The sequence below is a fragment of the Salvia hispanica genome, chromosome 2 (genome assembly GCF_029641045.1).
Source record: "Salvia hispanica isolate PSC_SH4W2 chromosome 2, Shi_PSC_v1, whole genome shotgun sequence".
NCBI classification, from domain to species: domain Eukaryota; kingdom Viridiplantae; phylum Streptophyta; class Magnoliopsida; order Lamiales; family Lamiaceae; genus Salvia; species Salvia hispanica.
In genome coordinates this window covers 23,666,397-23,692,576 of record NC_142693.1, presented here as the reverse complement: position 1 = coordinate 23,692,576, position 26,180 = coordinate 23,666,397, and the positions used below count along the sequence as shown (strand labels likewise).

Below are 26,180 nucleotides of genomic sequence, written 5' to 3'. Positions count from 1 at the left end.
TTGCATGGGGCATTATTTGGCCTAAGGCCTAAGGGTCTCACATTTAACTAATTTTTTCAATCAATTTTTCTTTATTTTTTGAAAATGGTGTCCGGTCAAAGAGTGACAATTAATCTGGGACGAATGAAGTATTTATTTATATACAAAAAAATATAAATAAGGGCTTAAGTCCATCCTCATGTCATTGTAGATCTATCATTGACCACCGCTATCGTTAGCTTCAGAGACGAAGCCAGAATTTTTTTTTATTGAGGGGCCCGAGTTTTAGGTATTTTTTAGTGTTGGTATGGCCAAAAGTTGTTTCAATAAATAGATAGTTGCAAGCGATATAGATGAATAATTAGAGGAAAAAAAATTAGAGATACGTAGTAGAACCTAGATATAGATATGTTGGTCATTGTTAGAAAATAAAGTGTAAGTAAATTAGAAAATAAGACAAAAATCGGATATATATGAAAATAAATAGCAGTCCGGGTAAAACTCTTCGACATAAAAGTGTAAGAAAATAAAATAAAGACTCGTATGAATATAACTCATGTCAAATCTCAAATGCAATTTCACATAGAAAAATTGAAGGGATCTAATAAATTGCAATGATTGCTAGAGCTAGCTGTAAATGATCCCAAAGATTAGGTATTAAATTACAAATAACCAAATGGTGTTACAAGCATACAATCGTCAAATAAAGCTGTCGATAAATTCATTTTATTTGATATGTTAGTTTATCTAATTAGGTAAATTATTTTTCTATAATTAGTTTTAATTTACTAAGATTTGTAAATTTTTTTATCAATTCAAATGATTATTGGCATATAATGTACAAATGTATTTATTTTAGATTATAGAGAAAAGAGTGTTAGACAATACAATTGGACATAAAACAAGGAGAATAAATCAATTTGTTCAAGAGGGAACTCGAACTTGGGACACAAAACGAAGAAAATAAAACAGTAGGACATAAAAAAAGAAAAATATAAGGATTTGTCCATACCAGGATTCAAACCTGGGACACTAAGACTAGAGGCTTGGGCCCAAACCAACTGCACTAGGTGAGATTTTATGTATTTGTGTAGAATATATATACTAATAATAATATAAGATGGGGGGCCCAGTGGCCCCCCAGGCCCATAGTGGCTTCGTCCCTGGTTAGCTTATACTCTTCTTCTCGTTGCCTTACCTCTTCCTCCTCCTCTCTGTCCCTCCCTCTCTTGCATCACCGCAAACTCCTTCTTCATGGTCATATTCATGATTGAATGATTGTACTTTTACGTGAATAGATAGATTACTTTTATATATATATATATATATATATATATTTTAATTAAATAAAAAATTTATTTGTAAAAATAAAATAAGACAATCGTAGAAATCAGAGTAATCAGTATGAACATTATTTAACCTAATAATGCTACTCCTAGTAAATCTTATTTAACCTTATTTAAGTTGATTAATAGTAGTACTACTAGTAAATCAATAATCTACACCTATAATAAACGTTTGGTGTAACGGTTGTTGGTGAACCCGCTGAAGACACGTGTCGTGAAATAAGTGGTTCTCATATGACGGTTTACCAAATTACCCTTTTCGTGTTTTCCGGTAGTTTTAACTAATTCTCCAGTGGAGCACACACTCATATGATATATACGCGCCGACTTTTCTTTTCGAAAAAAGAGGTGGCTGAAAACAGCCTCATCCCTCAAAATAAACACAAAAATACTTGGAAAAAAGGGGAAATAAATCAGAAAATTTTGATTCCTGGAGCTTTTACTCCGCATACAGGTATTTGTTTTTAGCTTATTGTTCATAAATTTCCTTCCTTTTTATTTATTTATTTATTACTTTTTCGAAATTTTGAGATCTGCTAATATTCATTGTATGTGTTCATTTGTCAGAATCCAGTTTCCCACTTTTCTTTCATTTATTTTGAGATTTAGAATTTTCCCGTTTGTGATTTTTGATGATCTGTGGAAAGATATAATAAGCATTGGGATACTGTTTTTTGCAGGGTGTTTGAAGGGTTTAGCTCGGATTTCTTAATTATTGGGAAGTTAATTGAATATTTGTGTTATCACACTGAAGAAGTGTGAACAGATTTAATTGAGAGAAATGGGGTTTGCTTTGTTTTCGCCTTCGAAGGAGATTTCATTTTCTAGCTTAGAGAGCATTTCTCAGAACAAGAGCTCGAAACATGTTTTTCCCAAGACATTCAGTAGACTTGGTGAGCTGAATAGAGAGGAAAGAGGTGATGGGGTTGTGAAGAAGGGGTCCGTGTCGAGCCATTTGGTGAGGGGGCACTTGGAAGGGTCGTTTGTCGGCAAGAAGCAGCTCAAAGAGCCATCGATGAAGCTGGATTTTGTGCGGACGTTGCTGATTGATAATTACGATAGCTACACGTATAATATTTATCAGGAGCTATCTGTCATCAATGGATGTAAGATTTCTCTCTCGTTTGCTGTTTGTACAGTTTTTGGCTTGTTTGTTTGGTATTTCTGCAATGTGGTTGAGATGCAATTTTGTGTATTTTACTTAGGCAATGGTAGTTTTGAACAAAATTCTATTAAATCCATTGTATATGATACCGGAAGAGGATAGGGAGAATGAGGGACTGAATTTAGTTTCTGATGTAAAGTTTTATTGTGATTTCTTGAAGGAAAATCGGGCTATTGGATTTAATTTTAGAACAAAGGAAGCCATAATTGTTTTCTGTTTTTGCATGATTAGATCAACTTAGATTTTGGAATTGTTTTTACTGAGGGACTGAAGTTAGTTATTGTGTACAATTCAATGAGGTTGGTTAAAGGTCACTTTCTTAGTAGATGGTGGATGGCAGTTGCTTTTGTATATGTGAAGGTTCTCTTAAAAGCTGTGGAAAGGAGTGCTCCCGACTCATACTTTATTGTTTATTGTTGACATTACATCAGTGCCTCCGGTGGTCATCCGTAATGATGAATGGTCGTGGGAAGAAGTTTGCCATTACCTGTACGAGGAAAAGCTATTTGACAACATCGTGATATCTCCTGGTCCAGGTTCTCCAACCTGTGCAGCCGATATAGGTTAGACCCAAAAGCGTCGATTCAAGCACTTTTACTATTTACATTGACAATGCAACCTACTTTACTAGTTTATTATATGGAATCCTTGTTTTCTTCCAAGCATCTCCTTTAGGAGGCGAACACATTCTGTGTGAATTGTTAATCTTATTTTCACTTAGCAAGGTGAAATGATGAGTTTTTTGGATTTCATTGCTGCCTTAGATTCTTACTCCAAAAACTTATCAAATGCGAAGTTGATCAAGAATAATATTTCTCTAATATGTGTTATAATCAAGGTTAAATTTGTCCGTGATCACAACTTACAAATCATATTTTAGTTCAAACTGGTCTTGTAGTAAAAAGAGATTTCTGCTCCAATATGTAATGATATATTGTTCGATTTGTGTCGACTCTGAATTCTGAATTGTTGCAGGAATATGCCTCAAGCTGCTGCTTGAATGCACAGACATCCCAATTCTAGGTGTTTGCCTCGGCCATCAGGTATATTTTGTCCATCATATTGGTTTTGTACATGTTTTTCCACATTTCTCTTTTTTTCCTCTTTCTAATACAATAAATTAGGCTTTTCTGATGTCAACTGAACTATGGACATGAAAAACCGTGCAGGCTTTAGGTTACGTGCATGGTGCTCGGATCATCCATGCTCCCGAGCCTATTCATGGACGACTAAGGTATACATTTTTGTTGGGTTTTCTACTAAGAGTCGTGCCTTCAAGTTCTGACACAGTTGAAAATGTAGTTGAAGGTGTTACGACTTTCATCGAAGAATACGGAAGTTACTATTGCATTGAGATCTTGATTCTAAAATACATGACCCCTGAGCCTATCCCTTGCATTGAAGAGTTAGTTTCCGAAATATTGTGGCTGATTTGAATTGTTTTCTTGTGGCTTTTACAGTGACGTTGAGCATGATGCTTGCGAATTGTTCAATGGGATTCCTTCTGGACGAAATTCAGGATTTAAGGTGACATTTAAAGATCTTCCTCCAAAAAAATACAAATTGGTAGTTTGTGTCAGTAGTTAAAATCTTGCTCGGCTCTGTGTAACATCAATATGACATGGTGGAAATTGTTGAACATCTAGTGTGTTGACCTGACGCAGGTGGTGCGATACCATTCTCTTGTGATAGACCCGAGCTCACTTCCCAAAGATCTCATACCTATAGCCTGGACATCATCTCATGAAACAATTCCATTTCTTGATGGTTTTGAGGGTCAAGGTGACCTGAACACTTTTGCTAAATCTTTATCTACAAAGTTCGACAATGGTTTGCATCGGCATCCTGCCAAATCACAGGAGTTGCGGACTAGAGATATTCTTATGGGTATTATGCACTGTAGTCGACCTCATTACGGCCTTCAGGTGAATTGTCATCCAACTCATAAGTTTTTCGACTTTGGTGTTACTTATTCAACAATTAATTGGCTTTGTTTATTTGGTTCTAGTTTCATCCAGAGAGCGTTGCTACATACCATGGAAGGCAAATATTCAAGAATTTTGCGGAGATCACGAAAGACCATTGGTCCCGATTGCAATCATCCTCAGATAGCATGAGGGACTTTTATCGTTCTGGTAATCTAATTCAATAAATAAGACGACTCTTCTGTTTTATTCGTGTAGAATGTTCAGATATGAAAATCACCATAGAAACTGGTGAAAGTGAACTTTACTTAGCGCGTATGCAGGTTTCTGCCGTAAATCAACTATTCCAAGAAGTTGCGAGAAGCAAGCCTTTAATGAATGGATTTGATAACCTGAAGCATGCCGGCCTCTGCAACTTAATGAAGTCACCACCAAACTCGAGATTTGCAAAATATTTGAAATTGAAATGGAGAAAACTCGAGTGTTCTGCCAACCAAGTTGGTGGTTCAGGAAGCATATTCTCCGAGCTGTTTGGAAGCCATCGTGCAGAAAACACGTTTTGGCTGGATAGTTCCTCGACTGAGATGGTTTCCATCTTCCCTCTTCGTCTCTTCTAATAGAAGTAGAAATGTAGTCTGCGTTTTCTTTAGCCTCTGATCATAAACCATCTTGTCTTTGTAGAACAGAGCTCGCTTTTCGTTTATGGGAGGCAAAGGTGGACCACTGTGGAAACAAGTGACGTTTAGGCTTTCGAATAAGTGGTTAGTCTCCGGCCTATTGTGGTTATAAGATGCCGCTGTTTTAGACGCTGAATCACTTACGAGCTCAATCTGTGGATATTAGTTGCAGTAACACGACATCTGGTCACGGAGGCTATCTTTCAGTTGGAGATTACAATGGATCTGTTACAAACACTTATTTGCAGAAGGGATTTTTCGACTTTTTGAATCAGGTAAATTTCTCAAGAATGTGGTGTTTTCTTACCTTTCTTCTTATACTAAATTGTCTCTGTGTTTCGTGCTTCAGGAGCTCGAATCAATTTGCTATGATGCAGCCGATTTCGATGGACTTCCTTTCGATTTCTATGGTGGCTATATTGGTTACATCGGGTATGCCAGCCATCTCTACATGTGTTTCTTAAATACATCAATCAATACGACTATTATACATTCGATCTAAAAAGTGAACGCGTGGAGTCTTTATGGATGATTTTTACTCTATATAAGCCCTATTGTGATGTTTAGCATATATAACTGGTTTCAAGTATCTGAGGAGTGGAGAATGCGTCGGTCGAATGCAGGTACAATCTTAAAGTCGAATGCGGTGCGTCTCTGAATAGCCACGAGTCAAGCACCCCCGATGCCTGCCTTTTCTTCGCAGACAACCTTGTCGTGATAGATCATCACTATGATGATGTTTATGTCATGTCCTTGCACGATGATGACACGGGCATGACTTCATGGATGGATGAGGTCGAGCAGAAGTTGCTCGACATGAAACCCCATGGCCCGAGAAAGCCCCTCTCTGTTGCATCTGCAGATGTCTCCCCAACACAAGGATTCTCCGCTGAGAAATCGAGGCAGCAGTACATCGCAGACGTCGAGGAATGCCAGAAGTTCATCAGAGACGGCGAGAGCTACGAGCTGTGTCTCACTACGCAGATGAGGAGGAGTGTTGGCGAGCTGCATTCCCTCGCGCTTTATCTGGAGATGCGCGAGAAAAATCCGGCTCCCTACGCGGCGTGGCTCAGCTTCCCCAGAGAAAACCTGTGCATCTGCTGTTCATCGCCCGAGAGGTTCCTGCGTTTGGATAGGGACGGCGTGGTGGAGGCGAAGCCGATCAAGGGAACCGTAGCTCGCGGAGCCTCTCCGGAAGCGGACGAGCTGCTCAAGCAACGGCTGCAGTACAGGCAAGTCTGCTAAATCCGAACCATAAACTTGCTGCATATTTAATTACTTCTATAAAATTTACTCCATTTACATTGAAATTTTTTGTAAGAACACACATTTTTATAATAGTCTGTTCTTACATCTCATTGCAGCGAGAAGGACCAGGCCGAAAACCTGATGATTGTGGATCTTCTGAGGAACGATTTGGGGCGCGTGTGTGAGCCTGGCTCCGTGCACGTGCCTCATCTCATGGAGGTCGAGTCCTACACAACTGTCCACACGATGGTGAGCACGATACGAGGGCAGAAACGGCCGGACGCCAGCGCGGTCGACTGCGTCCGTGCTGCGTTCCCAGGGGGCTCGATGACAGGTGCACCGAAGCTGAGATCGATGGAGATTCTCGACTCCTTGGAAACCAGCTCCCGGGGCGTTTACTCCGGGTGCATAGGATACTTCTCTTACAACCAGACGTTCGACCTCAACATTGTCATCAGAAGCGTCGTCATCCACGAAGGCGAGGCCTCCATAGGAGCCGGAGGTGCCATCACGGCTCTGTCGAATCCGGCCGACGAGTACGAGGAAATGGTGCTAAAAACCAGAGCACCAACCAAAGCTGTTTTAGAGTATCAGAGCAGCATTCTCTCCATAGATGATGAGACATAACCGAGTATCCATCATGTGATCGGTGATCCGATGGCCCGTGGATCTCAGCTCTCTTTTACCCGTTTTTCGTCCGTGTTGCTTCACATATATCGTAGGAGAAATTAGTGAGACTCGAACCCGAAACCTTTGATTTTCGAAATTCACTCAATCGTTATACTCCCGTTCCAATGGGATTCAACAGTGTAATTCAATTGACTTCGGTTTAACTATCACCCCTTCCGTTATTAATGATTCCTTTTTTTAAAATTCTCTCTTCTTTTCCGATTAAAATATCTAACAGATTTTGTTTTTCTTATTATTTCAACACACTCAATAATTATATTTGTAGTAGTGGGGGAGTGATCAATTGCTAACTCATCCCTTAGTTGCTAACTACAACTAATTTAAGACCATAAGATTTTAAAATTTTTGTGGTCTATAATTTGCCATATGTAATTTCGTTTTTCATTTTTTAATATTAAAAAGATAATAGCAAGTATCAAATTTAGGGTTTAGAAATATAATGTCAATACAGTGTATGAAATACATCAACACGAAGACATAATAATGTCAACACAATTTCATATTGACATTTTACAAGCATAATATTGACATTATGTAAGGTGTATTGACATAAATCTGTACGTAAAAAATACGAAAATTCAAAAAAAAAAAAAATTCAAATTTTGACGTCGAAACATATGCATGTAGTATATCGTTGGAATCCTTATAAAATTATCTTTAATTTGATATATGTTATATGAATTTAAAGTTTTGGGATTTCTTTTAAAAGTTAGTTATAACTAACTTGACATTAATACCCCTATTGATATTTATTAGAATTAATCCTATAGCCTTATTGACGTTTTTGTTGATCGTATTGATATTTCGTGGTTGATGATCTAGGCCTTTAATTTGAATATCTAATGGCTATTATTGAGTTGTAGTTAGCAATTAAGCATTGAGTTAGCAATATAATAATCCAATGTAGTAGTAATAGGAAAGAGAGAGCAGTTTTTATTTTACTAGTACGTGTATTTGATGAAAAAATGAACTGAGGATTCATTCTTCGAATAAGTTTAAAAGTTAAAACAATAACGGATAATATTCCGAAAGCAGAGAAATGAATTCAATTGGACCAGTTTATCAAAAAAGTTGTATTCTTTAAATAACTAAGCTTGAAACAATTACGGAGTAATATTATGGAAGAAAAATATGATTTCAATTGGACAGTAGCTTAATAAGTTGGTACTAACATTTAATGGTGTTTCCCTAAACTTGAATGGGCAATTGTGTGGATTAAAAGAAAATACGAAGATGTATTTAATTATTTCTTCCCAATTAATAACGTATTTGAATTAAAAACTATTGACTTTGGCCAATATTGAAAGTATAAAACGACTTTTAAAATAGGTTCTTTATTTTCGAAATTTATGTAGTACTATCTCCACCTGAAAATTTGATGCAATTTATCATTTTGGTCTGTTTTTTAAAGTTTGACACACTTTACTTTTTTTCATTCTTGGTAGTGGACCCTATATTCCACTAACTCATTCATACTCATATTTTATTATAAAACTAATACTTTAAAAGTAGGACACACATCTCACCAACTTTTTCAACTCACTTTCCATTAATACTACTCCCTCCATTCCATAGTAATAGGGGCGTTTTTCCATTTTCGTCTGTTCCATAGTAATAGAGTCATTTCCCTTTTTAGTAAAAGTCAACACATTTTTCCACACCTACTTTACTCTCTCTTACTTTTTTCTATCTTCATCTCTCTACCTTTTTCATTTTTCCCTTTATTCTCTCTTTATTTAACTCACCTAACACAATTTTTCTTAATTTCCGTGCCGAAAAATTTTGCATCCATTACTATAGAACGGAGGGAGTATTTCTTAAAACCCATATCGAATCAAAGTGTGTCAATATTTGGGGAACGGAGATACCATGAAGTACTAGTAATAAATAAGGAAAAAGACAAGAGGAAAAATTGGTGAAGGTGAAATGGATGGGTAGGTGGTGGTACCGTACGGCCCGAGCCCATCTTGTGAGCCCGCTCACACCAAACTATTTTTCCCACACCAACTACCAAAATTAAAGTGAAACCATCTACTCTCTCTCTCTCCACTCACACACACACACACGTGTGTGTATATATATACACACATTTTTTATGCTTGCTGAGACACCGAGATTTCCTCTCTCTATCTGCACTCACCAAACCAGAGAGAGACTCGCACCAACCTCCAATTCGAGGTGATCGTCGGATTAATGGCGTCGAGCCTCACCAAACACTTCCTCGGAGCTCAATCGTCTTCCGATGGACTCGCTCGCCTTGGATCTCTCCAGTCGCAGCCGTTGCCGCCGTCGCGCAGCCTCCAGCTGCCTGCGCGCCGATCCAGCGTCAAACGCCTCGGTGAGGATCTCCTGATTTTCCGCTTTGTTCTAGTTTGAGTTGCGAAATTGATGTTGCTTTTGGTAAAATCGGGCGTGATTATAGCTGGTGGATTTTATTTGACTATTGTTGTTTGATTGCGTGTTTTTGTGCGCTTCCTTTTGTGCTGGTGAAATCCGAATCGAAATGAAATGTGAAGCGTTGTGTTCGAGATGGAGAATAGTTGAGTTTTTATCAGTAGATTTTAGCTGCTGTTCCGGTTTTAATTTACTTCGTAATGTTTGTGTAATTAGGTTATAGTTAGATTAATAGCTTGAGGTTTTTGAGATGTTTTGTGCCTTCTGTTACAACATGCCTCGCTTAGGTGGAGTTTACGACTTCATGTTATGGTTATTTTGAATCCGATTAGTGTCATTTAGATCGAACTACCTAGAGCATACCGATTAGTAGGGGGTACGAGAAAGTAATTAGTTCTGTTTCCTTACCAACTTTTGATGATAGTGTACAGAGAGATCCATGATGGAGATGAAGTTTATATTTACGTGTGTATAAAAAGGATCTGGTGCGAATGACTGTTATAGGAGTGAAATGAGAATTACTATCAGCTCTTTATCACAAATATCTGTGGTTGATGCTTCTCCTTTCTGGACAATGCAGCACCTGAGTTTGAATCCTATTAGGATCGGAAATTTTATTTTATTTATTATTCGTTGTTTCTGAGTTTGAATCCTATTAGGACCGGGAATTTTACTTTAATTCGTTCATTTATTATTTGTTGTTTTTGTGTGCGGCTTCAATGATTTTATATGCTTTTTTGTCATTCTCTTCCTCACATAAATTCAAGTTCTTACTAGCTCCCACCCCTATATGAGGTCGTTAAGAATGCTAAATACTTGCATGCTTGTTTTGAACAGAGATACAGGCTGCGGGAAGTACATACGGAACCTATTTCCGGGTTACAACATTTGGCGAATCTCATGGAGGAGGTGTAGGCTGTGTAATTGATGGATGCCCTCCTAGACTTCCCCTCTCAGAAGCTGATATGCAAGTAGATCTTGACAGAAGGTGCTTGCAAAGCTACTATGTTGTTCTCTCTTGTATTGTTTAATAGCTTCATGTATACATGGATGAAACCTGCTACTATCTTTTATGAGAGGGAGTGTTGGTTAATGACTTAATGTAGACTGATTTCACTCACAAGATTTAAGAAGTGGTAATGAGATTTGGGAGGAGTAGCTTTCTATTGAAGTTGTCAGTTGTTTCTGAAAGAATTAGTTAGTTGTCTGTCATCAGTGCATTAGTTGATTGTGAATGTATGAGTTATTTCTTTTAGGAGGCCAGGCCAGAGTAGAATAACCACCCCAAGAAAGGAGACCGACCAATGCAAAATTGCTTCAGGGACTGCTGATGGTCAGTCAAATCGTTTTCCAGTCTGAATGGACTATTTTGCTTGTCTTGCACCTTCGCACCAGTTGGTGGCCCTTTTGATTTTAATAATATGGGCTTTTTTGTGTCATCTTTATTCCAGGATTCACAACAGGATCTCCAATTAAGGTAGAAGTGCCCAATACTGATCAAAGAGGAAATGTAAGTGCCTTATTCTCCTTCTCTACTTCTTTCAGGGAGCTTTCTCAAGAATTATCATAACAGAGGCATGCAAGCTATATGTTGCTTAGTTATATTTTGTTGTGGAATACTTTCCAGGACTACACTGAAATGTCACAAGCCTATAGGCCATCTCACGCGGATGCAACTTATGATTTCAAATATGGTGTTAGATCAGTTCAGGTACTGTCATGTTACTTTAACTGCTATATACAGTCCTTTCACATGCCATACAATCTGTTACTATTATCATGAAATGTTGGGACATCTTTCATCAAGATCAAACTATTGATTTATGTTAATTTGTTTCTGAAACCCAGGGTGGTGGCAGATCTTCTGCAAGAGAAACAATAGGAAGAGTTGCTGCCGGAGCTGTCGCCAAGAAAATTCTAAAGCTATATGCAGGGACTGAAGTAAGTTATCGTATTTGAGCCAAATTTCTGTTTAAAGTGTCACAAATTCTTTTAGCTTTTAGTGTCATTGGATATGCCTTCCACCTCACTAGAACTTACATTTTTTTCTTCATTATAAATAGATTCTTTGGCTACACCTGATATTGCTACCAGATTTGTTATACATAATAACAAATCTTAGCTGCCCCCTTTAATTAATGAAATTTTAGCTAAAGATAAGAAAACACAATTTGCCAACATATGTCTATTCATGATTCATGGGCCTTAGAGGTCAAGGTGAAGAAACCTGCTTTGTGTTTACTTTTATGTTATCTTCTTTGTCGAAGTGTACGGGAACATCTTATCTTAAATAATGATAATGTGGAAAGTGCTCACCCTGCTACGGGGTTTGTTATTCAATTAGTTTATATCCTCATGCTTGTGTTGCAGATTATTGCTTATGTTTCACAAGTGCACAAGGTTATCCTTCCTGAAGGTCTGGTTGATCATGATACTGTATCCCTTGATCAGGTGAACATAACATCGAACCATGTTTTCTTCTGCATATTGTCATTGGTAATGCCTCGAGTATATTGCAGAAATGCGTTTGGTGGTAATAGTTGCTACTGAGTACTGATACCGTTGTAAAACCTGCTGATCATTGTGATTCATATATCAATGACCAGTTCAGTAATTCCTTGACTCTTTTTTTCTCTTTTGTTTCTATCATACTAAAAAAAAAATTACTACTATACTAAGACAGTGTGCAAGACCTAAAAATACTCCCAACTTAAGGTTGGCTGAGCCATATGAATATGATTGTCGTGAGTTAGGGAGGGTTTAGGATAAACTGGTCAAATTGCTGCCTGAGTAGTGAGTATATCCGAGCTCTTGTTTGCACACTGAGCTACATACGTTATCCATATAATCGTAAATATGAATCATCTCCTTTTTTCTGTTGGTTTTTTATTTTCTCGTAGCATATCTTTTGACAAGTTTCGTCTTTACTATTTTATGCAGCATCCATCTGGCTTGTTAGTTTTTAATTTTCTCTATTAATTATGTTTTTTCCAGGTAGAGAGCAACATTGTAAGGTGTCCAGATCCCGAATATGCGGAAAAGATGATTGCTGCTATTGATGCTGTCAGGGTGAGAGGTGATTCTATTGGGGGCGTTGTCACTTGCATTGTTCGGAATGTTCCAAGGGTAAACCCACCTGTTCTATGCCTGCCCTTCTCCCTCTAGCTCCTTTCACCCCCACCTTTGGCTCTTTTAATCAATTCACTTACAAAATTATAGTTTAGTTAAGTTTACTATTCAGGAAAATCCTGAAAAAATAATAAATAAATGAATAATATAAGCAACTATTTTGCGTATTTGTAGGGGCTTGGTTCTCCAGTCTTTGATAAGCTTGAGGCGGAGTTGGCTAAAGCCTGTTTGTCATTACCTGCAACAAAGGGATTTGAGTTCGGCAGTGGATTCGCAGGTATAAAAGCCCTCCGATTCTACTTTACCTATCATATTAGGCCAACAGTTTACATAGAACTTCTTTCAAGTTATTGTTCTTAGCTACATCTGTTTTCGCTCTAATTTCATCTCAACTCAAAACTTAACCAGGTACATTCATGACCGGTAGTGAGCATAATGATGAATTTTACATGGATAAGGATGGTCGAATTAGGACAAAAACGAACCGATCTGGTGGGATTCAGGTAATTAATTTTAATTTTGAGAGACAGGTCTGCTTTTTCATTCATCATTTCCAATGTGTCTTTATTCATGATCCAATATCCATTTTCAGGGTGGAATATCAAATGGAGAAATCATCAACATGAGAGTCTGCTTCAAGCCAACAGCGACAATCTCCGTATGTTCTTTGTCTCTCTTCTTGTCCCTTGACTTCAGGGCATTCATTAATATGTCCACTTATCTTTTGTGTTCAGCTTCGTTTTGGATTACAGCATCTAGGCAGTTTATATCTGACCCTTGATATTTTTTTTATCTAAAGTTCAAAACTGAAATTAAAAATCTTAAAAGTACAAGTTCGTCTCATAGGGGATTTAAGGATGATGTCAAGACGAGTGTTTTGGGATTAACTCTAATGGAAAGTTCTTTTGCAAATCCTTTTCCATATCACTGCTTTCAGTCACTTCCTTTGCGTAATTTGTTCTTGTGCCTTGGAGAGTTCAAATCGTCTCATGGATGTTGTGTAATTTGTTCAAATTGAATGTAAAATTTATCAAACTTGTCATATTTCTATGCAGAGGAAGCAAAATACTGTAACTAGAGACAAACACGAGACAGAGCTCATAGCACGAGGTCGTCATGACCCTTGTGTTGTTCCAAGAGGTATGCCACTGAGTTATGGATGTTTCTGTTCAATTGCCTTAACATCTGTTGACTATTTATCCTCTTTTAAATGTTTACGCGCCATATAACTTAACATGCCACTTACGTGCACCTCATGGTTACCATGCAGCCGTTCCAATGGTGGAAGCAGCCGTAGCCATGGTGCTCGTTGATCAACTAATGGCACAGTATGCACAGTGTAATCTGTTCCCAATAAACCCAGCATTACAGGAACCCCTCAAACAGCCCCATGACGCTCAGGCAAAGCTTAACCTATAATGGTGCCTCGTTGTCTGGTACGAGTCTATTCATATTTGATCGCGTTGTTTATCATTCGTCATTCGGATAAGTGACTGAAGGCAAACTATCTGCTGCGTTTTCGCTCGATGTTGTATGCTTAGTTTTTGTTTATTCTGATAACATTGTGTATGTACTTTCTATGTAGTCGGAATGTTTCCCAACATATTTATTGCTAGTTTTGGCGACGAATAATATGTAAAATAATTTGAGTTTGAACACTACAAAAATCGTATACTTTTGCAGTTTACTTTTCAGTTTTATTTTTTTCATTGAAAGTGATTCTTATTTTCTCTCGTTGAAAAAAGAGTTTTAATGTGATAATTACATGCAAATTAGATTTAATTTTTCGAATTTCATTAATTTATAATCTCTTGCTTGACATACTTAAATTATACATCCCGTAACAAGAAATAATTTATACCCACATGAGCATTATCTATGAACATCGTCTTATGTAGTCCATTTATTTGTTTGATACAAATAGTTTAATTCCAGTATCTTAAAATTATCATTACTTTTATAAAATACGTACATAAATTAAAACTCAATTTTTTATTTTATTTGTTTCAAATCATAGTAAAAGTGAATATATTGAGTTCTGATTTTTAGGTAATTTGTAAAGTTAATGACTAGTAGAATCAAAATAAATACTATAAAACCAAACAATAGTACTATATCTAATTTGTTTACTTGTAGATATAATATTCATAATATTATGTAGATATAATATTCATAATATTATATCACAAGTATACAAATTAGATAAGAGTCATGCAATGATATGTTGGAATTGTACCTAACATTTATCTGAGTGAATCCGTCAGTTTCATATGATTTGTAGACTTTGAATAAAAATAAAGAAATTTGAAGAACATTATAGATTACTTAGGAATTCAATTTTCTACAAAAAACAATGAATAAATATGTATTTATGCGAAGAAAAAAGGTTTAAAAACTCCAAACAAAACAGAGCCTATTGTATTAATAATTCGAAGAAAAAACTCCGAATGCGTTTTCTAAATTATTGCCTCGTCACTATCAACACATCTCTTTCTCAATAATTTAAATTTGGATGTAAACTACATTATCAATTAGGATTATATCATTATCATCATTAAATTGTAGAATTGCGTCTGAGACTGGTAAGTAACCAAAAATATAATCCTACCAATAAACTAAGCCTATTTATCAATGACATGCCATGCAGAAATGTTCATGTATAATACAGATTGCACATAAAGAGGGATAATATATAAAATGAATAACCCTAGCCCCTCAATTAGTAGATGCTCATATATATTTCAAGATTGAAAAAAATAACATTTCAAATTTTTTATATCCTTTTATTGGCAGGGGTCTGTGTCAATTTATAGGTAAACTCCATTACCATCTTCAAACAACACTAATGCTATGTCACATAACAAAATAGGAAGGGTGAAAGAGGTTCAACAATACTGTCACAAATAAGATGTAGTTCATGAGTGGTTAGCTAAATCTTTTGCAGTTTTAGGTTAATCACAGAATGTCCATATTCCACCATATACCATTGTTATTATGATTTCCATAAAGCTTTTCTATCTCTCAAAGTTTGAAAGACAAGAAAAGGGCAGAGTTTAGTTATCACCATTTTTACCATCCTGCTCCATTTCATCAGCATCCTCGAATCGTTGGTCGTTTATCTGAAGCTGCAACAAGAGAGAATGTATATATTAGCTTTACATACTCCTACATAAAGAAATTCACAGGGCACAGATGAACTAATCAACAACAATGGCGAACTTAATTTCTAAATGTTTCATGCATGCTGAGGGTTGAAGGTAACCTGCACTATGGAATGAGCCAGGCCGAGATTTTCTTTGGCACCAATTGGATGAGCTGGATTTGGGTCGGCATCCCCTTCAGAGTCGTCATCCTCTGATGAGCCAAGGGAGAAACCATAAATAACACAAAAAAAGTTATAATGAAGGGAAAAGGGAATTAGTATCAATTAGTACCAAGTTGATCAGCACTGGTAATCCAATCGTATTCACCGTCTACTTCTACAGGAAGCACAACACACTAGTTAATCAGTGACTGACGAATACACGAGAAAACGATGTATATGTCTGACATGGAGATTAATACCACCTTCAGTCGGATCAGGATTTAGCTCAGCACATTCACAGAACATAGCAAATAGTGTATCCACTGCAAGGATAAAACTCTCATTCAAGGGGAATGAATAAACATCCACAAGGAACAAATAAATTAAAAAGGCAAAGAAAACAGAAACCAAAGTTTACATTGTTTAGGATCTGACGGCACAAGTCTCATCTCAGTTATCTTCGATAAGTTCAACGTATCATCACTCTCGGAATCTGAATCTTCAGATTCATCATCCTCAGTACCATTCTCAATCTTGAAAAATAAAATAAATACAAAGATCACCATTGGACCATTCAAAAACTATATATCAATGATTCAAATCTCAATAAGAGGAAAGAGAAAAGTACAAGCTTGCATACATTGCAAATTCACAATATTAGATCACTTCACCAATAGTTATACATTTCAATTGCTTATGTCATTGTCAATAATATCACTTCAATGAGGATATTCTAATACTGCCAGATACACTGACGGATACAAATCCAAGGAAATAACGTGATGATTGAGTTCAAATCTCAAAGCAGGAAAGTGAAACTTCTTCCATATCACTTTAATCATAGCGCAAAACTAATATCAATTGCAAAGATACACGATACTGAAGCACAAATTATAAATATCACATAAAAATTGTGCAATCTCTTCAACCGTGCAATTCTAACCAGATCTATCCATATCCAGACTTTAACCTTCTAAAATTCAAAATGCAGCTTAAATCATCCTATATTTAACACAGCAGACTGCAAAATAAATGACAGAGAGCAGGAGTGTTTAGACTAAGGATGAATCGCACCTGAGCATAGATGCAAGGGGAAGGATAAGCCTCAGGATCTGTAGAAACAGCGTGAAGCGACACAGAAAGGAAGTCCACAGCATATCCTTTCGCCATATCCGAGTCACTCAGCCACACTACTTGCCTTTCCATCAAATTTCAAAACAACGAATCAATCACGCCGCAAAGCTACGTATAAAATAAGCGATGAGAATCGACAGCTCAAACAACCTGGAGGTGATGTAGAGAGTGCCGGGGGATTCCGGCGCGCGGCGGCTGCTGCCGAGGACGATGGAGACATCGTGCTGGACGAGCATCAGCTCCTCGCCGTTGTCGGCGTTGAGGATCGGTTTTCCGACGCCTTCGCCGCTTCTTTCAGTCACCGATCGAATGCCGGAGGCCATTTCCGGTGGAATTTAGAGAAGGAGAAATGGGGGTTTAGGGTTTTGAATATTGGTGCGGTCAGGTTTAAAAGTGGAATGGCGCTCTCTTTAATTCTGTTCAAATATATACACTACTAGGAATCATATTCCCGGGATTCATTTTCCCAGGAATCATTTTCCTTGCCAACTTTACTTTTCCGTCAACCAAACATGGCCATTATGCTATGTGTTTCATATGCATACAAAATGTATTTATATATATATATATATAGATGGTGTGATGTTTAGTCAGCTTTACAATTAAAAATGATGCTATTATCTGATGGTTTTAATGCATGAAGGTGATGGGATCATTTTAACTATTGGTCAAAGCATGGAAGGGTAAGTTGGCGCCTACCACTTGCAAATTTCCCCCCAAATCGAAAATTTGAAAATAGGGGGGAATTCCCTTTGATTTCCCCCCAAAAACCGAGCTTTTAAGTATAGTATAGATTTGTTTTAAGAGCATCCGCAATGGTCGGCTAGCGACCGGCTAGCCGATTCGTCGCGCTAGCCGAACCATTGCAACCGGCGAGGGCGATTTCGGCGAGCGGATCGGCGTGGGCTGGCCGATCGCTCGTCGCTGGCCGAAGCGCTAGCCGATCGGCTAGCCGCCATTGTGGAGGCCCGATCGGCCAGCGATCGGCCAGCGCCGATTTTCGTTTCATTTTCATTTGCACCACTTGTTTTAACAAGTTTTCTATCTCTCTAACTTTCTGTACAAGAGCATCATCGAACGATGAGTAACGCGGGTGGTAGCGGTAGTGGTAGTGGTAGTGGTAGTGGTAGTGGTGTGGATCCTGAGGAGTACGAACGGAGGATGAACGAGGCTATGGAGGCCTACATGAACCGCGGGATGGAGCGGTACATGCGTATGGTGGAACAGCAGGCGATACCTCGCCCTCCACGAGTTGTCCACCACCGAGCAGTGATTGATCGGGATCACGTAGCTGCACATCAGCGGCTGTACGAGGACTACTTTGCAGAGTACCCGCGGTTTCCCGCCAACATGTTCCGGCGGCGTTTCAGAATGCGCAGGGAGTTGTTTATGCGCATCGTTAGGGCATTGGAGCGTCAATATATGTGTTTCCGCTTCAGGCACGATGCGGCTGGCAGACCCGGCCACACCCCTATCCAAAAGTGTACGGCGGCAATCAGGCAGTTGGCGTACGGAGGCGCGGCAGACATGTGGGATGAGTACCTCCACATCGGTGAGTCGTCAGCCCTGAAATGTCTGAAGGAGTTCTGTGGGGGCGTGATCAGCATTTTCGGTGAGCAGTACCTTCGAAGCCCTACTCCCGAAGATTGTCAGAATTTGATGCAGATGCACGGGGAGAAGCATGGGTTCCCGGGGATGTTAGGCAGTATAGACTGTATGCATTGGGAGTGGAAGAACTGTCCGACTGCCTGGAAGGGGGCCTACACGACCGGCTACAAGTCAAAGAACCCCACGATAATCCTCGAGGCCGTAGCTGATTACCGACTGTGGATCTGGCATGCGTATTTTGGGGTAGCCGGGTCGAACAACGACCTCAACGTCCTGAACTCGTCTCCCCTCTTCAACGAGAAGTGCCAGGGCGTCGGTCCAGCCGTCTCTTTTGTGGCCAACGGCAACCGGCATGATATGGGCTACTACTTGGCGGATGGGATATACCCTCGGTGGCCGGTCTTTGTGAAGACGATCCGACAAACAAGTGATGAAAAGAAGGCCTACTTTGCGCAACGACAGGAGTCGGCGCGCAAGGACGTGGAGCGCGCATTTGGTGTGCTCCAGTCTCGATGGGCGGCAATCAAGGGCCCAACGCGTTTGTGGGATGTCGGATGCGTTTCCGAGATAATGTACGCCTGCATTATCCTGCACAACATGATCGTCGAAGACGAAGGCGTACAACTGACTAGTTGGGTCAGTGACGATGAAGCCGGTCCAAGCCACGAAACGGCCACCCCTAGTGTACGACAGAGGGTACCTCTCGATGAAGCCGGCCGACTCAAGGAATTTGCCAACATGCGCCAAGTGGATGCTCATATTCAACTCCAAAAGGATATAATTGAAGAGTTGTGGGCACGAAGGACTGCACGACGATAGTTTTTTTTCTTTATTATGCATGTACTTTTTTTTTATCTATGTAACTTTTTTAAATGCAATTAATGAATTTTCCCGTATACGTGTCTAAATTTAATTCCGTATTTTAATCGGAATTTTAATTCCGTAAATGTAGTATATTTTGAATTGTTTTTATTGCGGCTGGCCTATGGCTGGCCTAAATCTGACGTGACAGGTGGTTTTTTTAGTGTTGCTGACGTGGCAGAGGAGAGAATGGCTGGCCTATGGCTGGCCTAAGCACCATTGCGGATGCTCTAAAACTAATATAACCATTCCGTATATGATTGTTATTTTAGTATAAATCAATATGAAATGCTTATTATATACGCCTTTAGCAATATTTGTTGATTAATAAATTGAAATGACACATTGAATTTCAGTGTGTATACATCTAATTTTAGTTTAAGAGACTTATTTATATCTATTTATTGTTGATATTAGAAATACGGAGTATCTTTATTTGTATGCGAGGAGTGTATGTTTATATACTTTTAGAATTTCAAAAAACAAATCCTTGAATTGATTATATTGATAAGTTATTTTTTTTATATAGTTTTCGTTCTGATAAGTACATAGTTTGTTTGAATTATTTGAAACCATACACTAATTAATATAATAATTAACTAATTATTTTTTCAAAAAGACACTAATAATAATAATAATTTTCCCTGATTACATGTCTGATAGTGATATTATTCGTATGCAATAAATGATCTCATTTTTTAATTACCTTTTGGTAAATCACAATCTACTAGTTTATTCCATATATTTTTGTTATCATAATAATAATACTATAAAAGTATTTACATTATATTTCGTCCAATTTTTTTACATTTATTAAAATTCGAGCCAAGATAAAAATAGATAGGTAATTGCAATCAAAATGGGTTATTTCGTCCAATTTTGTTTTACATTTATTAAAATTCAAGCCAAGAAAAAATAGATAGGTAATTGCAATCAACGTGAGTAATAAGGGAAAATTAATAAGTAATTATATATTACACTTTCTTCAAAGACAAAATACAAAGAAAGTGAATAGTGAAAAAAACAGTTTGTTTGACCACCGTGGGAGTGGCGGCAACACCACCCCCGCCGCTGGCCGGCAAAGAATCCCACAAAGATCCACCACTTTGTCTTTGTCTCTGTCTTTGACTCTCTCTCTCTCTCTCCCTCTCTCTCCACTACAGCTGAAATTCTTCTTCACACATTACCCCACTTCCTCAACTACATCCCCCACCAATCCAAAGAAATGTTCAAGCCACTATCATCATCACTTTTCTTCTTCCATTTCTTTTTTTTTTTTGGTATTCTATACCTAGTTTCAAACACCTTTGCCTGCATAAAAAGGTGCAAATTGACATGTTACAAAAGGAGGTGAAGAAATTTCATAAACAATTAAATACTCCTATGACTTTTTTTTCACTTATATGACTTTCTTGGATATCATGAAGATTATTGAACAAGAACACATTTCACAGCAGAAATTGTCTTGTCCCTTTTTAGAGCCATATTTTTGGGAAAGATTTGGTAAAAATTGTTTGGATGGCAATGGAGCAACAAACTTCACTCACATCAAGCCTCTTTGCTCCAATGAGATATGCTTTTCTTTATTGTATTTTATTTAATTATTATGCTTCAATAATACATAGATATCTCACATGTAAATTCACGAATATCTTACAAGGCAACCCTAAACCCCACCTATATTTTCAAACTGACAAAAATATGGTAGACCCATTTGATAAAAAGACTGGTAAAAATGGACACTTGCACTAGCCAGCATACATACGAAAAAAATGAAGTTTAGGACAACCAAGATGGCTTGTCATGTAAATTCTCTATGAACTCGAAAAATTATTCTAGGAGTGCGTTCTCTTTGATGGAGAATGGAAGAACTGAAAATTTACGGAGCAACCCATTTTCCCCTACCCGGCAATTTTTTCCAAGATGATCAATGATGATTTCCCATTTACCCGACCTATTAGTTGTAGGAGATTCGTCTTACTTAATGTGGTACACTTCGTAGTTTACTGAGGCACATTGAAGACATACATGTCCAAAAACGAAAAACCAAAGTGATGATTCTTTACCTAGGAACAACCCCCTACATATGTTGGCAAAAATGACAAATAAGCCCCTGGCAAGCATCCAAGGGTTGGTGTCGGTGGGCAGACAACAATGGAAACTATTTCAATTTGATATTGTTAGGTTTTCATTCTTTGAATATCTTGAAAACGACACCGTTATAGGCCAAAACATGGGACCATGACCAACCTAACATTGTTATGTTGTAGTGATAGGGACTCATCACAAATTTCTTGATTCATTTAGGAAAGTAAACCACATATCAATCAAACATTATGTAGCAATAATTACTCATAAACAGTTGGTTGACATTCGTATTGCAGTTGCATTAACAGAGAGAGCTTACCAGTTTTTTTTCCCTTGCTCCCAATTTGTTGTATGTCACGTTGCGGAGATCGGTCAAGATGGTCTCGAGATGGGCTGCTTCAGCACGACTGTTGGGGCTATCCGGCAGCTCCTCCGCTGGTGCTCCAAGACCAGCTGCTCGGCGAACCAGTCGAGCTTCTCTGAGTTGCTCTGCTCTCCGAGCCTCTTGCCTCCAAATAGGACGGACTCGACGTTCTTCTGTTTCAGAGTTTCATCCGCTATTCCAGTCAGTAGGCCTATGTTGCTCGGACTCGGGTCTGAGTCAATGTGGGGCCCACACCTACCGAAACTCGATCCGTTGGCCTATTGGTACATGATAACATTTAAAAGATTAGGCTATGATCAACTACCAAATGCTAACTAATGCCTCACGTTTCAAGAAAATTAGCCAACAATTGAGATGGAAATTATTAGATCATTAATATACGTCCAAATTATGCTCAGCATTATCCATCCACCACCACCACAGATTTAAAGAAGACAACTAGGACTAATTAATTAAATTATCATCCATAACTAATCATATGCTTCAACAGTACTCTTATAGCTACAAGTCAATTCTCAAATATCATAATCATCCCCCAAAATATTTGTCAAAACTTCCAAAAAAATTCATACTCCATAGTCTATAAAGTTAGGTGATACACAAGAAAGGAAACTGAACAAGGCCACACTTCTCAATGCCAGCACACAATATGTATCACAAAAATTGGAATGATGATGTTAAGATCTTGTCTTTTATAGGAAAATAATTGCAATTTCTTTTTTATACTTGTATTTATATTTGTTTTGAGGATTTTGACAGTGTCACTGCTATGTCTCACTTATAGAATATGCAATCAATTTTCCTGTTCAGGCATGGGAAAAGGACTCTCAACACACTAGCCCTCTATAAAACAGACAAGAAAGCAAGCTGTGTCCAGTTTAGCCATTTCCTTTCACTCTCATGATTTACTCACTCCAGTAATTTGTACAGAGGATGCATCATGATAAATTATGTACATGCAAGTATACAAATATATAATGTGGGCTCATGAGATTTCAGAAGCCAGTTTCTATTAGTTCTGGTAAAATAATGAATTGAGATTGTGAAAACTACTTTTAATATCATACTGATACAGTCAAACATGTGACTTTACTGTGGGCTGTAGGGATACAGTCAAAAACAAATAAAGAAAGAAATTATTCACTCTGCCTACTGCAAATCTGCAAAAGACTAACCATTCTGTCCCCATTCCCAACCCCCAATTATTTTCAATATATCAATTCCAATTGCTTTGTCTTCTGAGTAGGAGTACTTGATAGACATATTAGTATGATCATCAACAAAAGTGAAGCAAATCTTGAAATAAGTGGAATATAATATGAGGCTAAATAGTCAAATGAAGGGGGTAAATTTGCATAACTTCGTATAATTGCTCTAAAGTGATAATTCATCCATTAAATTTACATTATCTAACCAAAACAAAAAGACTAGTTCAGTATGATCCATAACCCAAGAAAGCAGGTGTAAGAAAAACATCATTATTATCATGAAATATCAACCCTCAGGTATCAAAAGATAGAGAATTTTTTACTCATTTCGTCAGAAAATAAACACCCTCAAAAAGCGTGCAAGTGGAGAACAAAGTAAATAAAGTCAGTATTTGTGATTAATTATATTACTGCCAAATTCCACTTCAGTCAATAAGAAGAATCTAAAAAGAGGCATTAAAACAAACTTTAATTGCTTCATTCAATGTGATCAATGTGAGATGCAATCAGAAAAATGTAATTAAGAAAAGATTTATCACCTGAATTCGCACATAATTACTGCTCCGGCACTGGCCGAAGGCCATCGCCACCGCGTGGTCGACGAGCTCCGCCGACCCCTCGCCGGAAATCCGAGCCAACGGCCGAGCCCAATCCTCCGCCGTCCATTTCCGAACCTGCTCGTAATCGAAGGCGCTCTCCGTCAGCTGCCCTCCCGCACCGAGTGAAAGTACCAAAATGTCCTCCACCCCTCGCACGAACGGAAACTCCTGCTTGTTATGCAGCACGTGCGTAATCGCCGCCGCCGTCGGATTGCTCATCGTCAGTCCACCGTCGACGCCAACGCACCGCGTCTTCCGGTCCACCGATTCCATGCGAACCGGGTTGAATAAACCCGGTTCAGCTGACGTGGCGAGGCACACCTCCCACAGATTAAAATCGAAGCTATCCGACTCCAAAGCGGCAGCTCTCGAGAACAGAAACGGCGCCGTACTGGCCAAATCGTAGCAAGGGATTAAAACCGGTTTTATCGTGTTTTTCAGCGTCAAACTCCGTCCGGTTTTCCGATCCTTGAACGCCTCCTTCATCGCTCTCTCCAGGCCGGCGCTGGACGCGCCGGCGGAGGCGCTCCGGCCGAAAACTCGCTTCAATAGACCGATTTTCCGTCGCCGCGGGCGGCGGAATTTGCTCCCCTCGGCGGCGAGGAACCTCCACGTGTCGTCGGCGCGGAAAATCGGGCGGCTGTGGCTCTGATCGCTCGCGGCGAAGAGCATCGCCGTGAATATCCCGCCCACGCCGGTGCCGGCGGCGACGTCGAAGTAATCGGCGATTCTAGCGTTCGGATCGCCGGATTTGCTCCTCAGCGCCGCCTCCAAATACGACAGCGCCTTGCCGAGAATGACGCCTCGCATTCCGCCACCGCCGCCGCCGTCGACGCTCAGAATGCGTATTTTCCCCCTCTGATTCTTAATCGCGTGGATTTCCGCCTCGCCGACGCCGTTTTTAGGCTCCGGAATCGGCTTCGGCAGCCAGAGCTTTGGATCGTCGTAGCCAAACAGGAATTTGCTCTCCAAAATTGAGAAAATTTCGTAGCTCAATTTATCTGTATCGATGCTATCAGCACGATCGGCTACACACGCCATTTTCTCAACGTATTTTTTCTCTAAATTGGATTATACATACATATATTTACAAAATGTATCTATTGCGTGTATATATATATATGTATGTATAATGTAATGAGCCTGAAATCGAAGAACCAGTGAGATTACCAGTTCTTCAGTTGCAGGCTAGAGATACAGAGACGGAGAGTCAAATGGCAATCAATTGCTGGAAGAAAGTAGATCAGAAAATGGATATGGCGAAGAGAGATTGCAGAGAGAGAAAGGGAGAGAGAGCAGTTTTTTTGCAGAATGTCTGTTTACCCTTTTGGTTTTTATATAGAATTATAATTTTGATAAAAAAATAAAATGAAAAAGGCATCCGAGAAAGAAGAATTATTAGATCCGAAACAAAATCCGAATTTTGTTATTTTCGACATTTTGGACTTTTTATTTGTGATTTTTTGCAGATTAGTTGATTAATGTAAGTTTCAGTAAATTTGTTTTTTTTGTTTTGCTAAATTATCACTCAAATCTGTCAATTTACAGCATTTTGAAATAAGAGACCAGTGAACTTCTGCATAGTTAGCATTTTCTTTCATTCTCTCATAAGAATAAATACTACATACTCACTTTGGTCTTTTGGGTAAACAATTAATTTTGTTTGAGGTATTTTTCCATTATTTTAAAATATTTTTTACTCTTTCTTCATTTTTTACCTTTAAAGCTATTTTAGTTAAATTCCAATTTTTAAATATTATCACGTTCAAAAATAATTTTCTGAATTATGTTATTATATCATAAAAATATATATCACCATATATCATTGGACAAAGACTTAATTTCATTTAAAGTACATTTCACTATTTTCGGATATTTTTAACATTTCTTCAATCTTTTGCCTTTAAGGCTGTTATAGTTAAATTTAGTATTAGGCTTTTAAGATCAAAAAATTTATGAGTTCCGTTATATCAATAAAACTTAAAAATATTATTATCCATAAACAATACTCCTATTTGATTCATTTTTAAATTTCATTGACACGGGATAATAATCAATAGCAGATGAAAGTCAAGATCGATCATCCTATTGGAACCAAAAAATTCTATTAAATTCGATTTTTTGAATTGATTTTGACTCACGTTACGATAATTTCGTCACAATCCTCTGTGTACTATCCAGTGTCAACAATGGTCACTGCACTGCTTGTACCTTGTGAGCACAGGTTGATCATCAACTATTGATGATAATATAAGCATAATAAACAAATTACTACAATAATATTATGGTTGATTCAACTTGCATGAAACGATGGGAATGGAATAGACCTAATTTGTTAGGAGCAATGTATGAATATATGATACAGACACTATTTTGTCTTAGTGAGAAAATAGTTTTATTGAAAGGAAAAGGCTGCGAATTTGTTTTGGTTTTTATTTGC

At 38.2% G+C, this 26,180-nt stretch overlaps 4 protein-coding genes across 6 annotated transcripts; 2 read left to right on the top strand and 2 right to left on the bottom strand.

The window, feature by feature from the left end:
* Window positions 1–1,654: 1,654 nt before the first annotated feature.
* Window positions 1,655–7,213, top strand: EMB1997 (para-aminobenzoate (PABA) synthase family protein). 2 transcript variants are annotated; one of them, XM_048099295.2, is made up of 14 exons: window positions 1,655–1,779; window positions 2,006–2,431; window positions 2,922–3,053; window positions 3,466–3,533; window positions 3,660–3,724; window positions 3,951–4,017; window positions 4,155–4,415; window positions 4,499–4,625; window positions 4,728–5,002; window positions 5,097–5,176; window positions 5,265–5,367; window positions 5,442–5,524; window positions 5,716–6,324; window positions 6,457–7,213. In XM_048099295.2, the coding sequence occupies exons 2-14, from the start codon at window positions 2,107–2,109 to the stop codon at window positions 6,965–6,967; spliced, it is 2,706 nt and encodes a 901-aa protein (XP_047955252.1). In that variant the 5' UTR covers window positions 1,655–1,779; window positions 2,006–2,106; the 3' UTR covers window positions 6,968–7,213. The 2 variants fall into 2 exon arrangements, with proteins under 2 accessions (XP_047955252.1, XP_047955251.1); XM_048099294.2 differs by having other exon boundaries at window positions 5,259–5,367.
* A 1,917-nt stretch (window positions 7,214–9,130) lies between these two features.
* Window positions 9,131–14,240, top strand: EMB1144 (chorismate synthase, putative / 5-enolpyruvylshikimate-3-phosphate phospholyase). The gene is made up of 13 exons (XM_048100833.2): window positions 9,131–9,368; window positions 10,262–10,412; window positions 10,681–10,757; window positions 10,876–10,934; window positions 11,052–11,135; window positions 11,273–11,365; window positions 11,795–11,875; window positions 12,419–12,550; window positions 12,728–12,830; window positions 12,962–13,056; window positions 13,146–13,211; window positions 13,609–13,693; window positions 13,824–14,240. Exons 1-13 carry the CDS (start codon window positions 9,224–9,226, stop codon window positions 13,970–13,972), a joined length of 1,320 nt encoding a protein of 439 aa, XP_047956790.1. The 5' UTR covers window positions 9,131–9,223; the 3' UTR covers window positions 13,973–14,240.
* Window positions 14,241–15,384: 1,144 nt separating this feature from the next.
* On the bottom strand, window positions 15,385–17,400 carry LOC125202442 (chloride conductance regulatory protein ICln-like). 2 transcript variants are annotated; one of them, XM_048100836.2, is made up of 7 exons: window positions 17,142–17,400; window positions 16,932–17,055; window positions 16,276–16,390; window positions 16,121–16,180; window positions 15,988–16,026; window positions 15,816–15,907; window positions 15,385–15,678 (listed from the first exon to the last, which is right to left on the bottom strand). In XM_048100836.2, the coding sequence occupies exons 1-7, from the start codon at window positions 17,312–17,314 to the stop codon at window positions 15,607–15,609; spliced, it is 675 nt and encodes a 224-aa protein (XP_047956793.1). In that variant the 5' UTR covers window positions 17,315–17,400; the 3' UTR covers window positions 15,385–15,606. The 2 variants fall into 2 exon arrangements, with proteins under 2 accessions (XP_047956793.1, XP_047956792.1); XM_048100835.2 differs by having other exon boundaries at window positions 15,988–16,032; window positions 17,142–17,399.
* Window positions 17,401–20,384: 2,984 nt separating this feature from the next.
* On the bottom strand, window positions 20,385–25,056 carry LOC125202440 (patatin-like protein 6). Its single transcript, XM_048100832.2, has 3 exons — window positions 23,681–25,056; window positions 21,868–22,190; window positions 20,385–20,771 (listed from the first exon to the last, which is right to left on the bottom strand). The coding sequence occupies exons 1-2, from the start codon at window positions 24,779–24,781 to the stop codon at window positions 21,921–21,923; spliced, it is 1,371 nt and encodes a 456-aa protein (XP_047956789.1). The 5' UTR covers window positions 24,782–25,056; the 3' UTR covers window positions 20,385–20,771; window positions 21,868–21,920.
* Window positions 25,057–26,180: the final 1,124 nt, after the last annotated feature.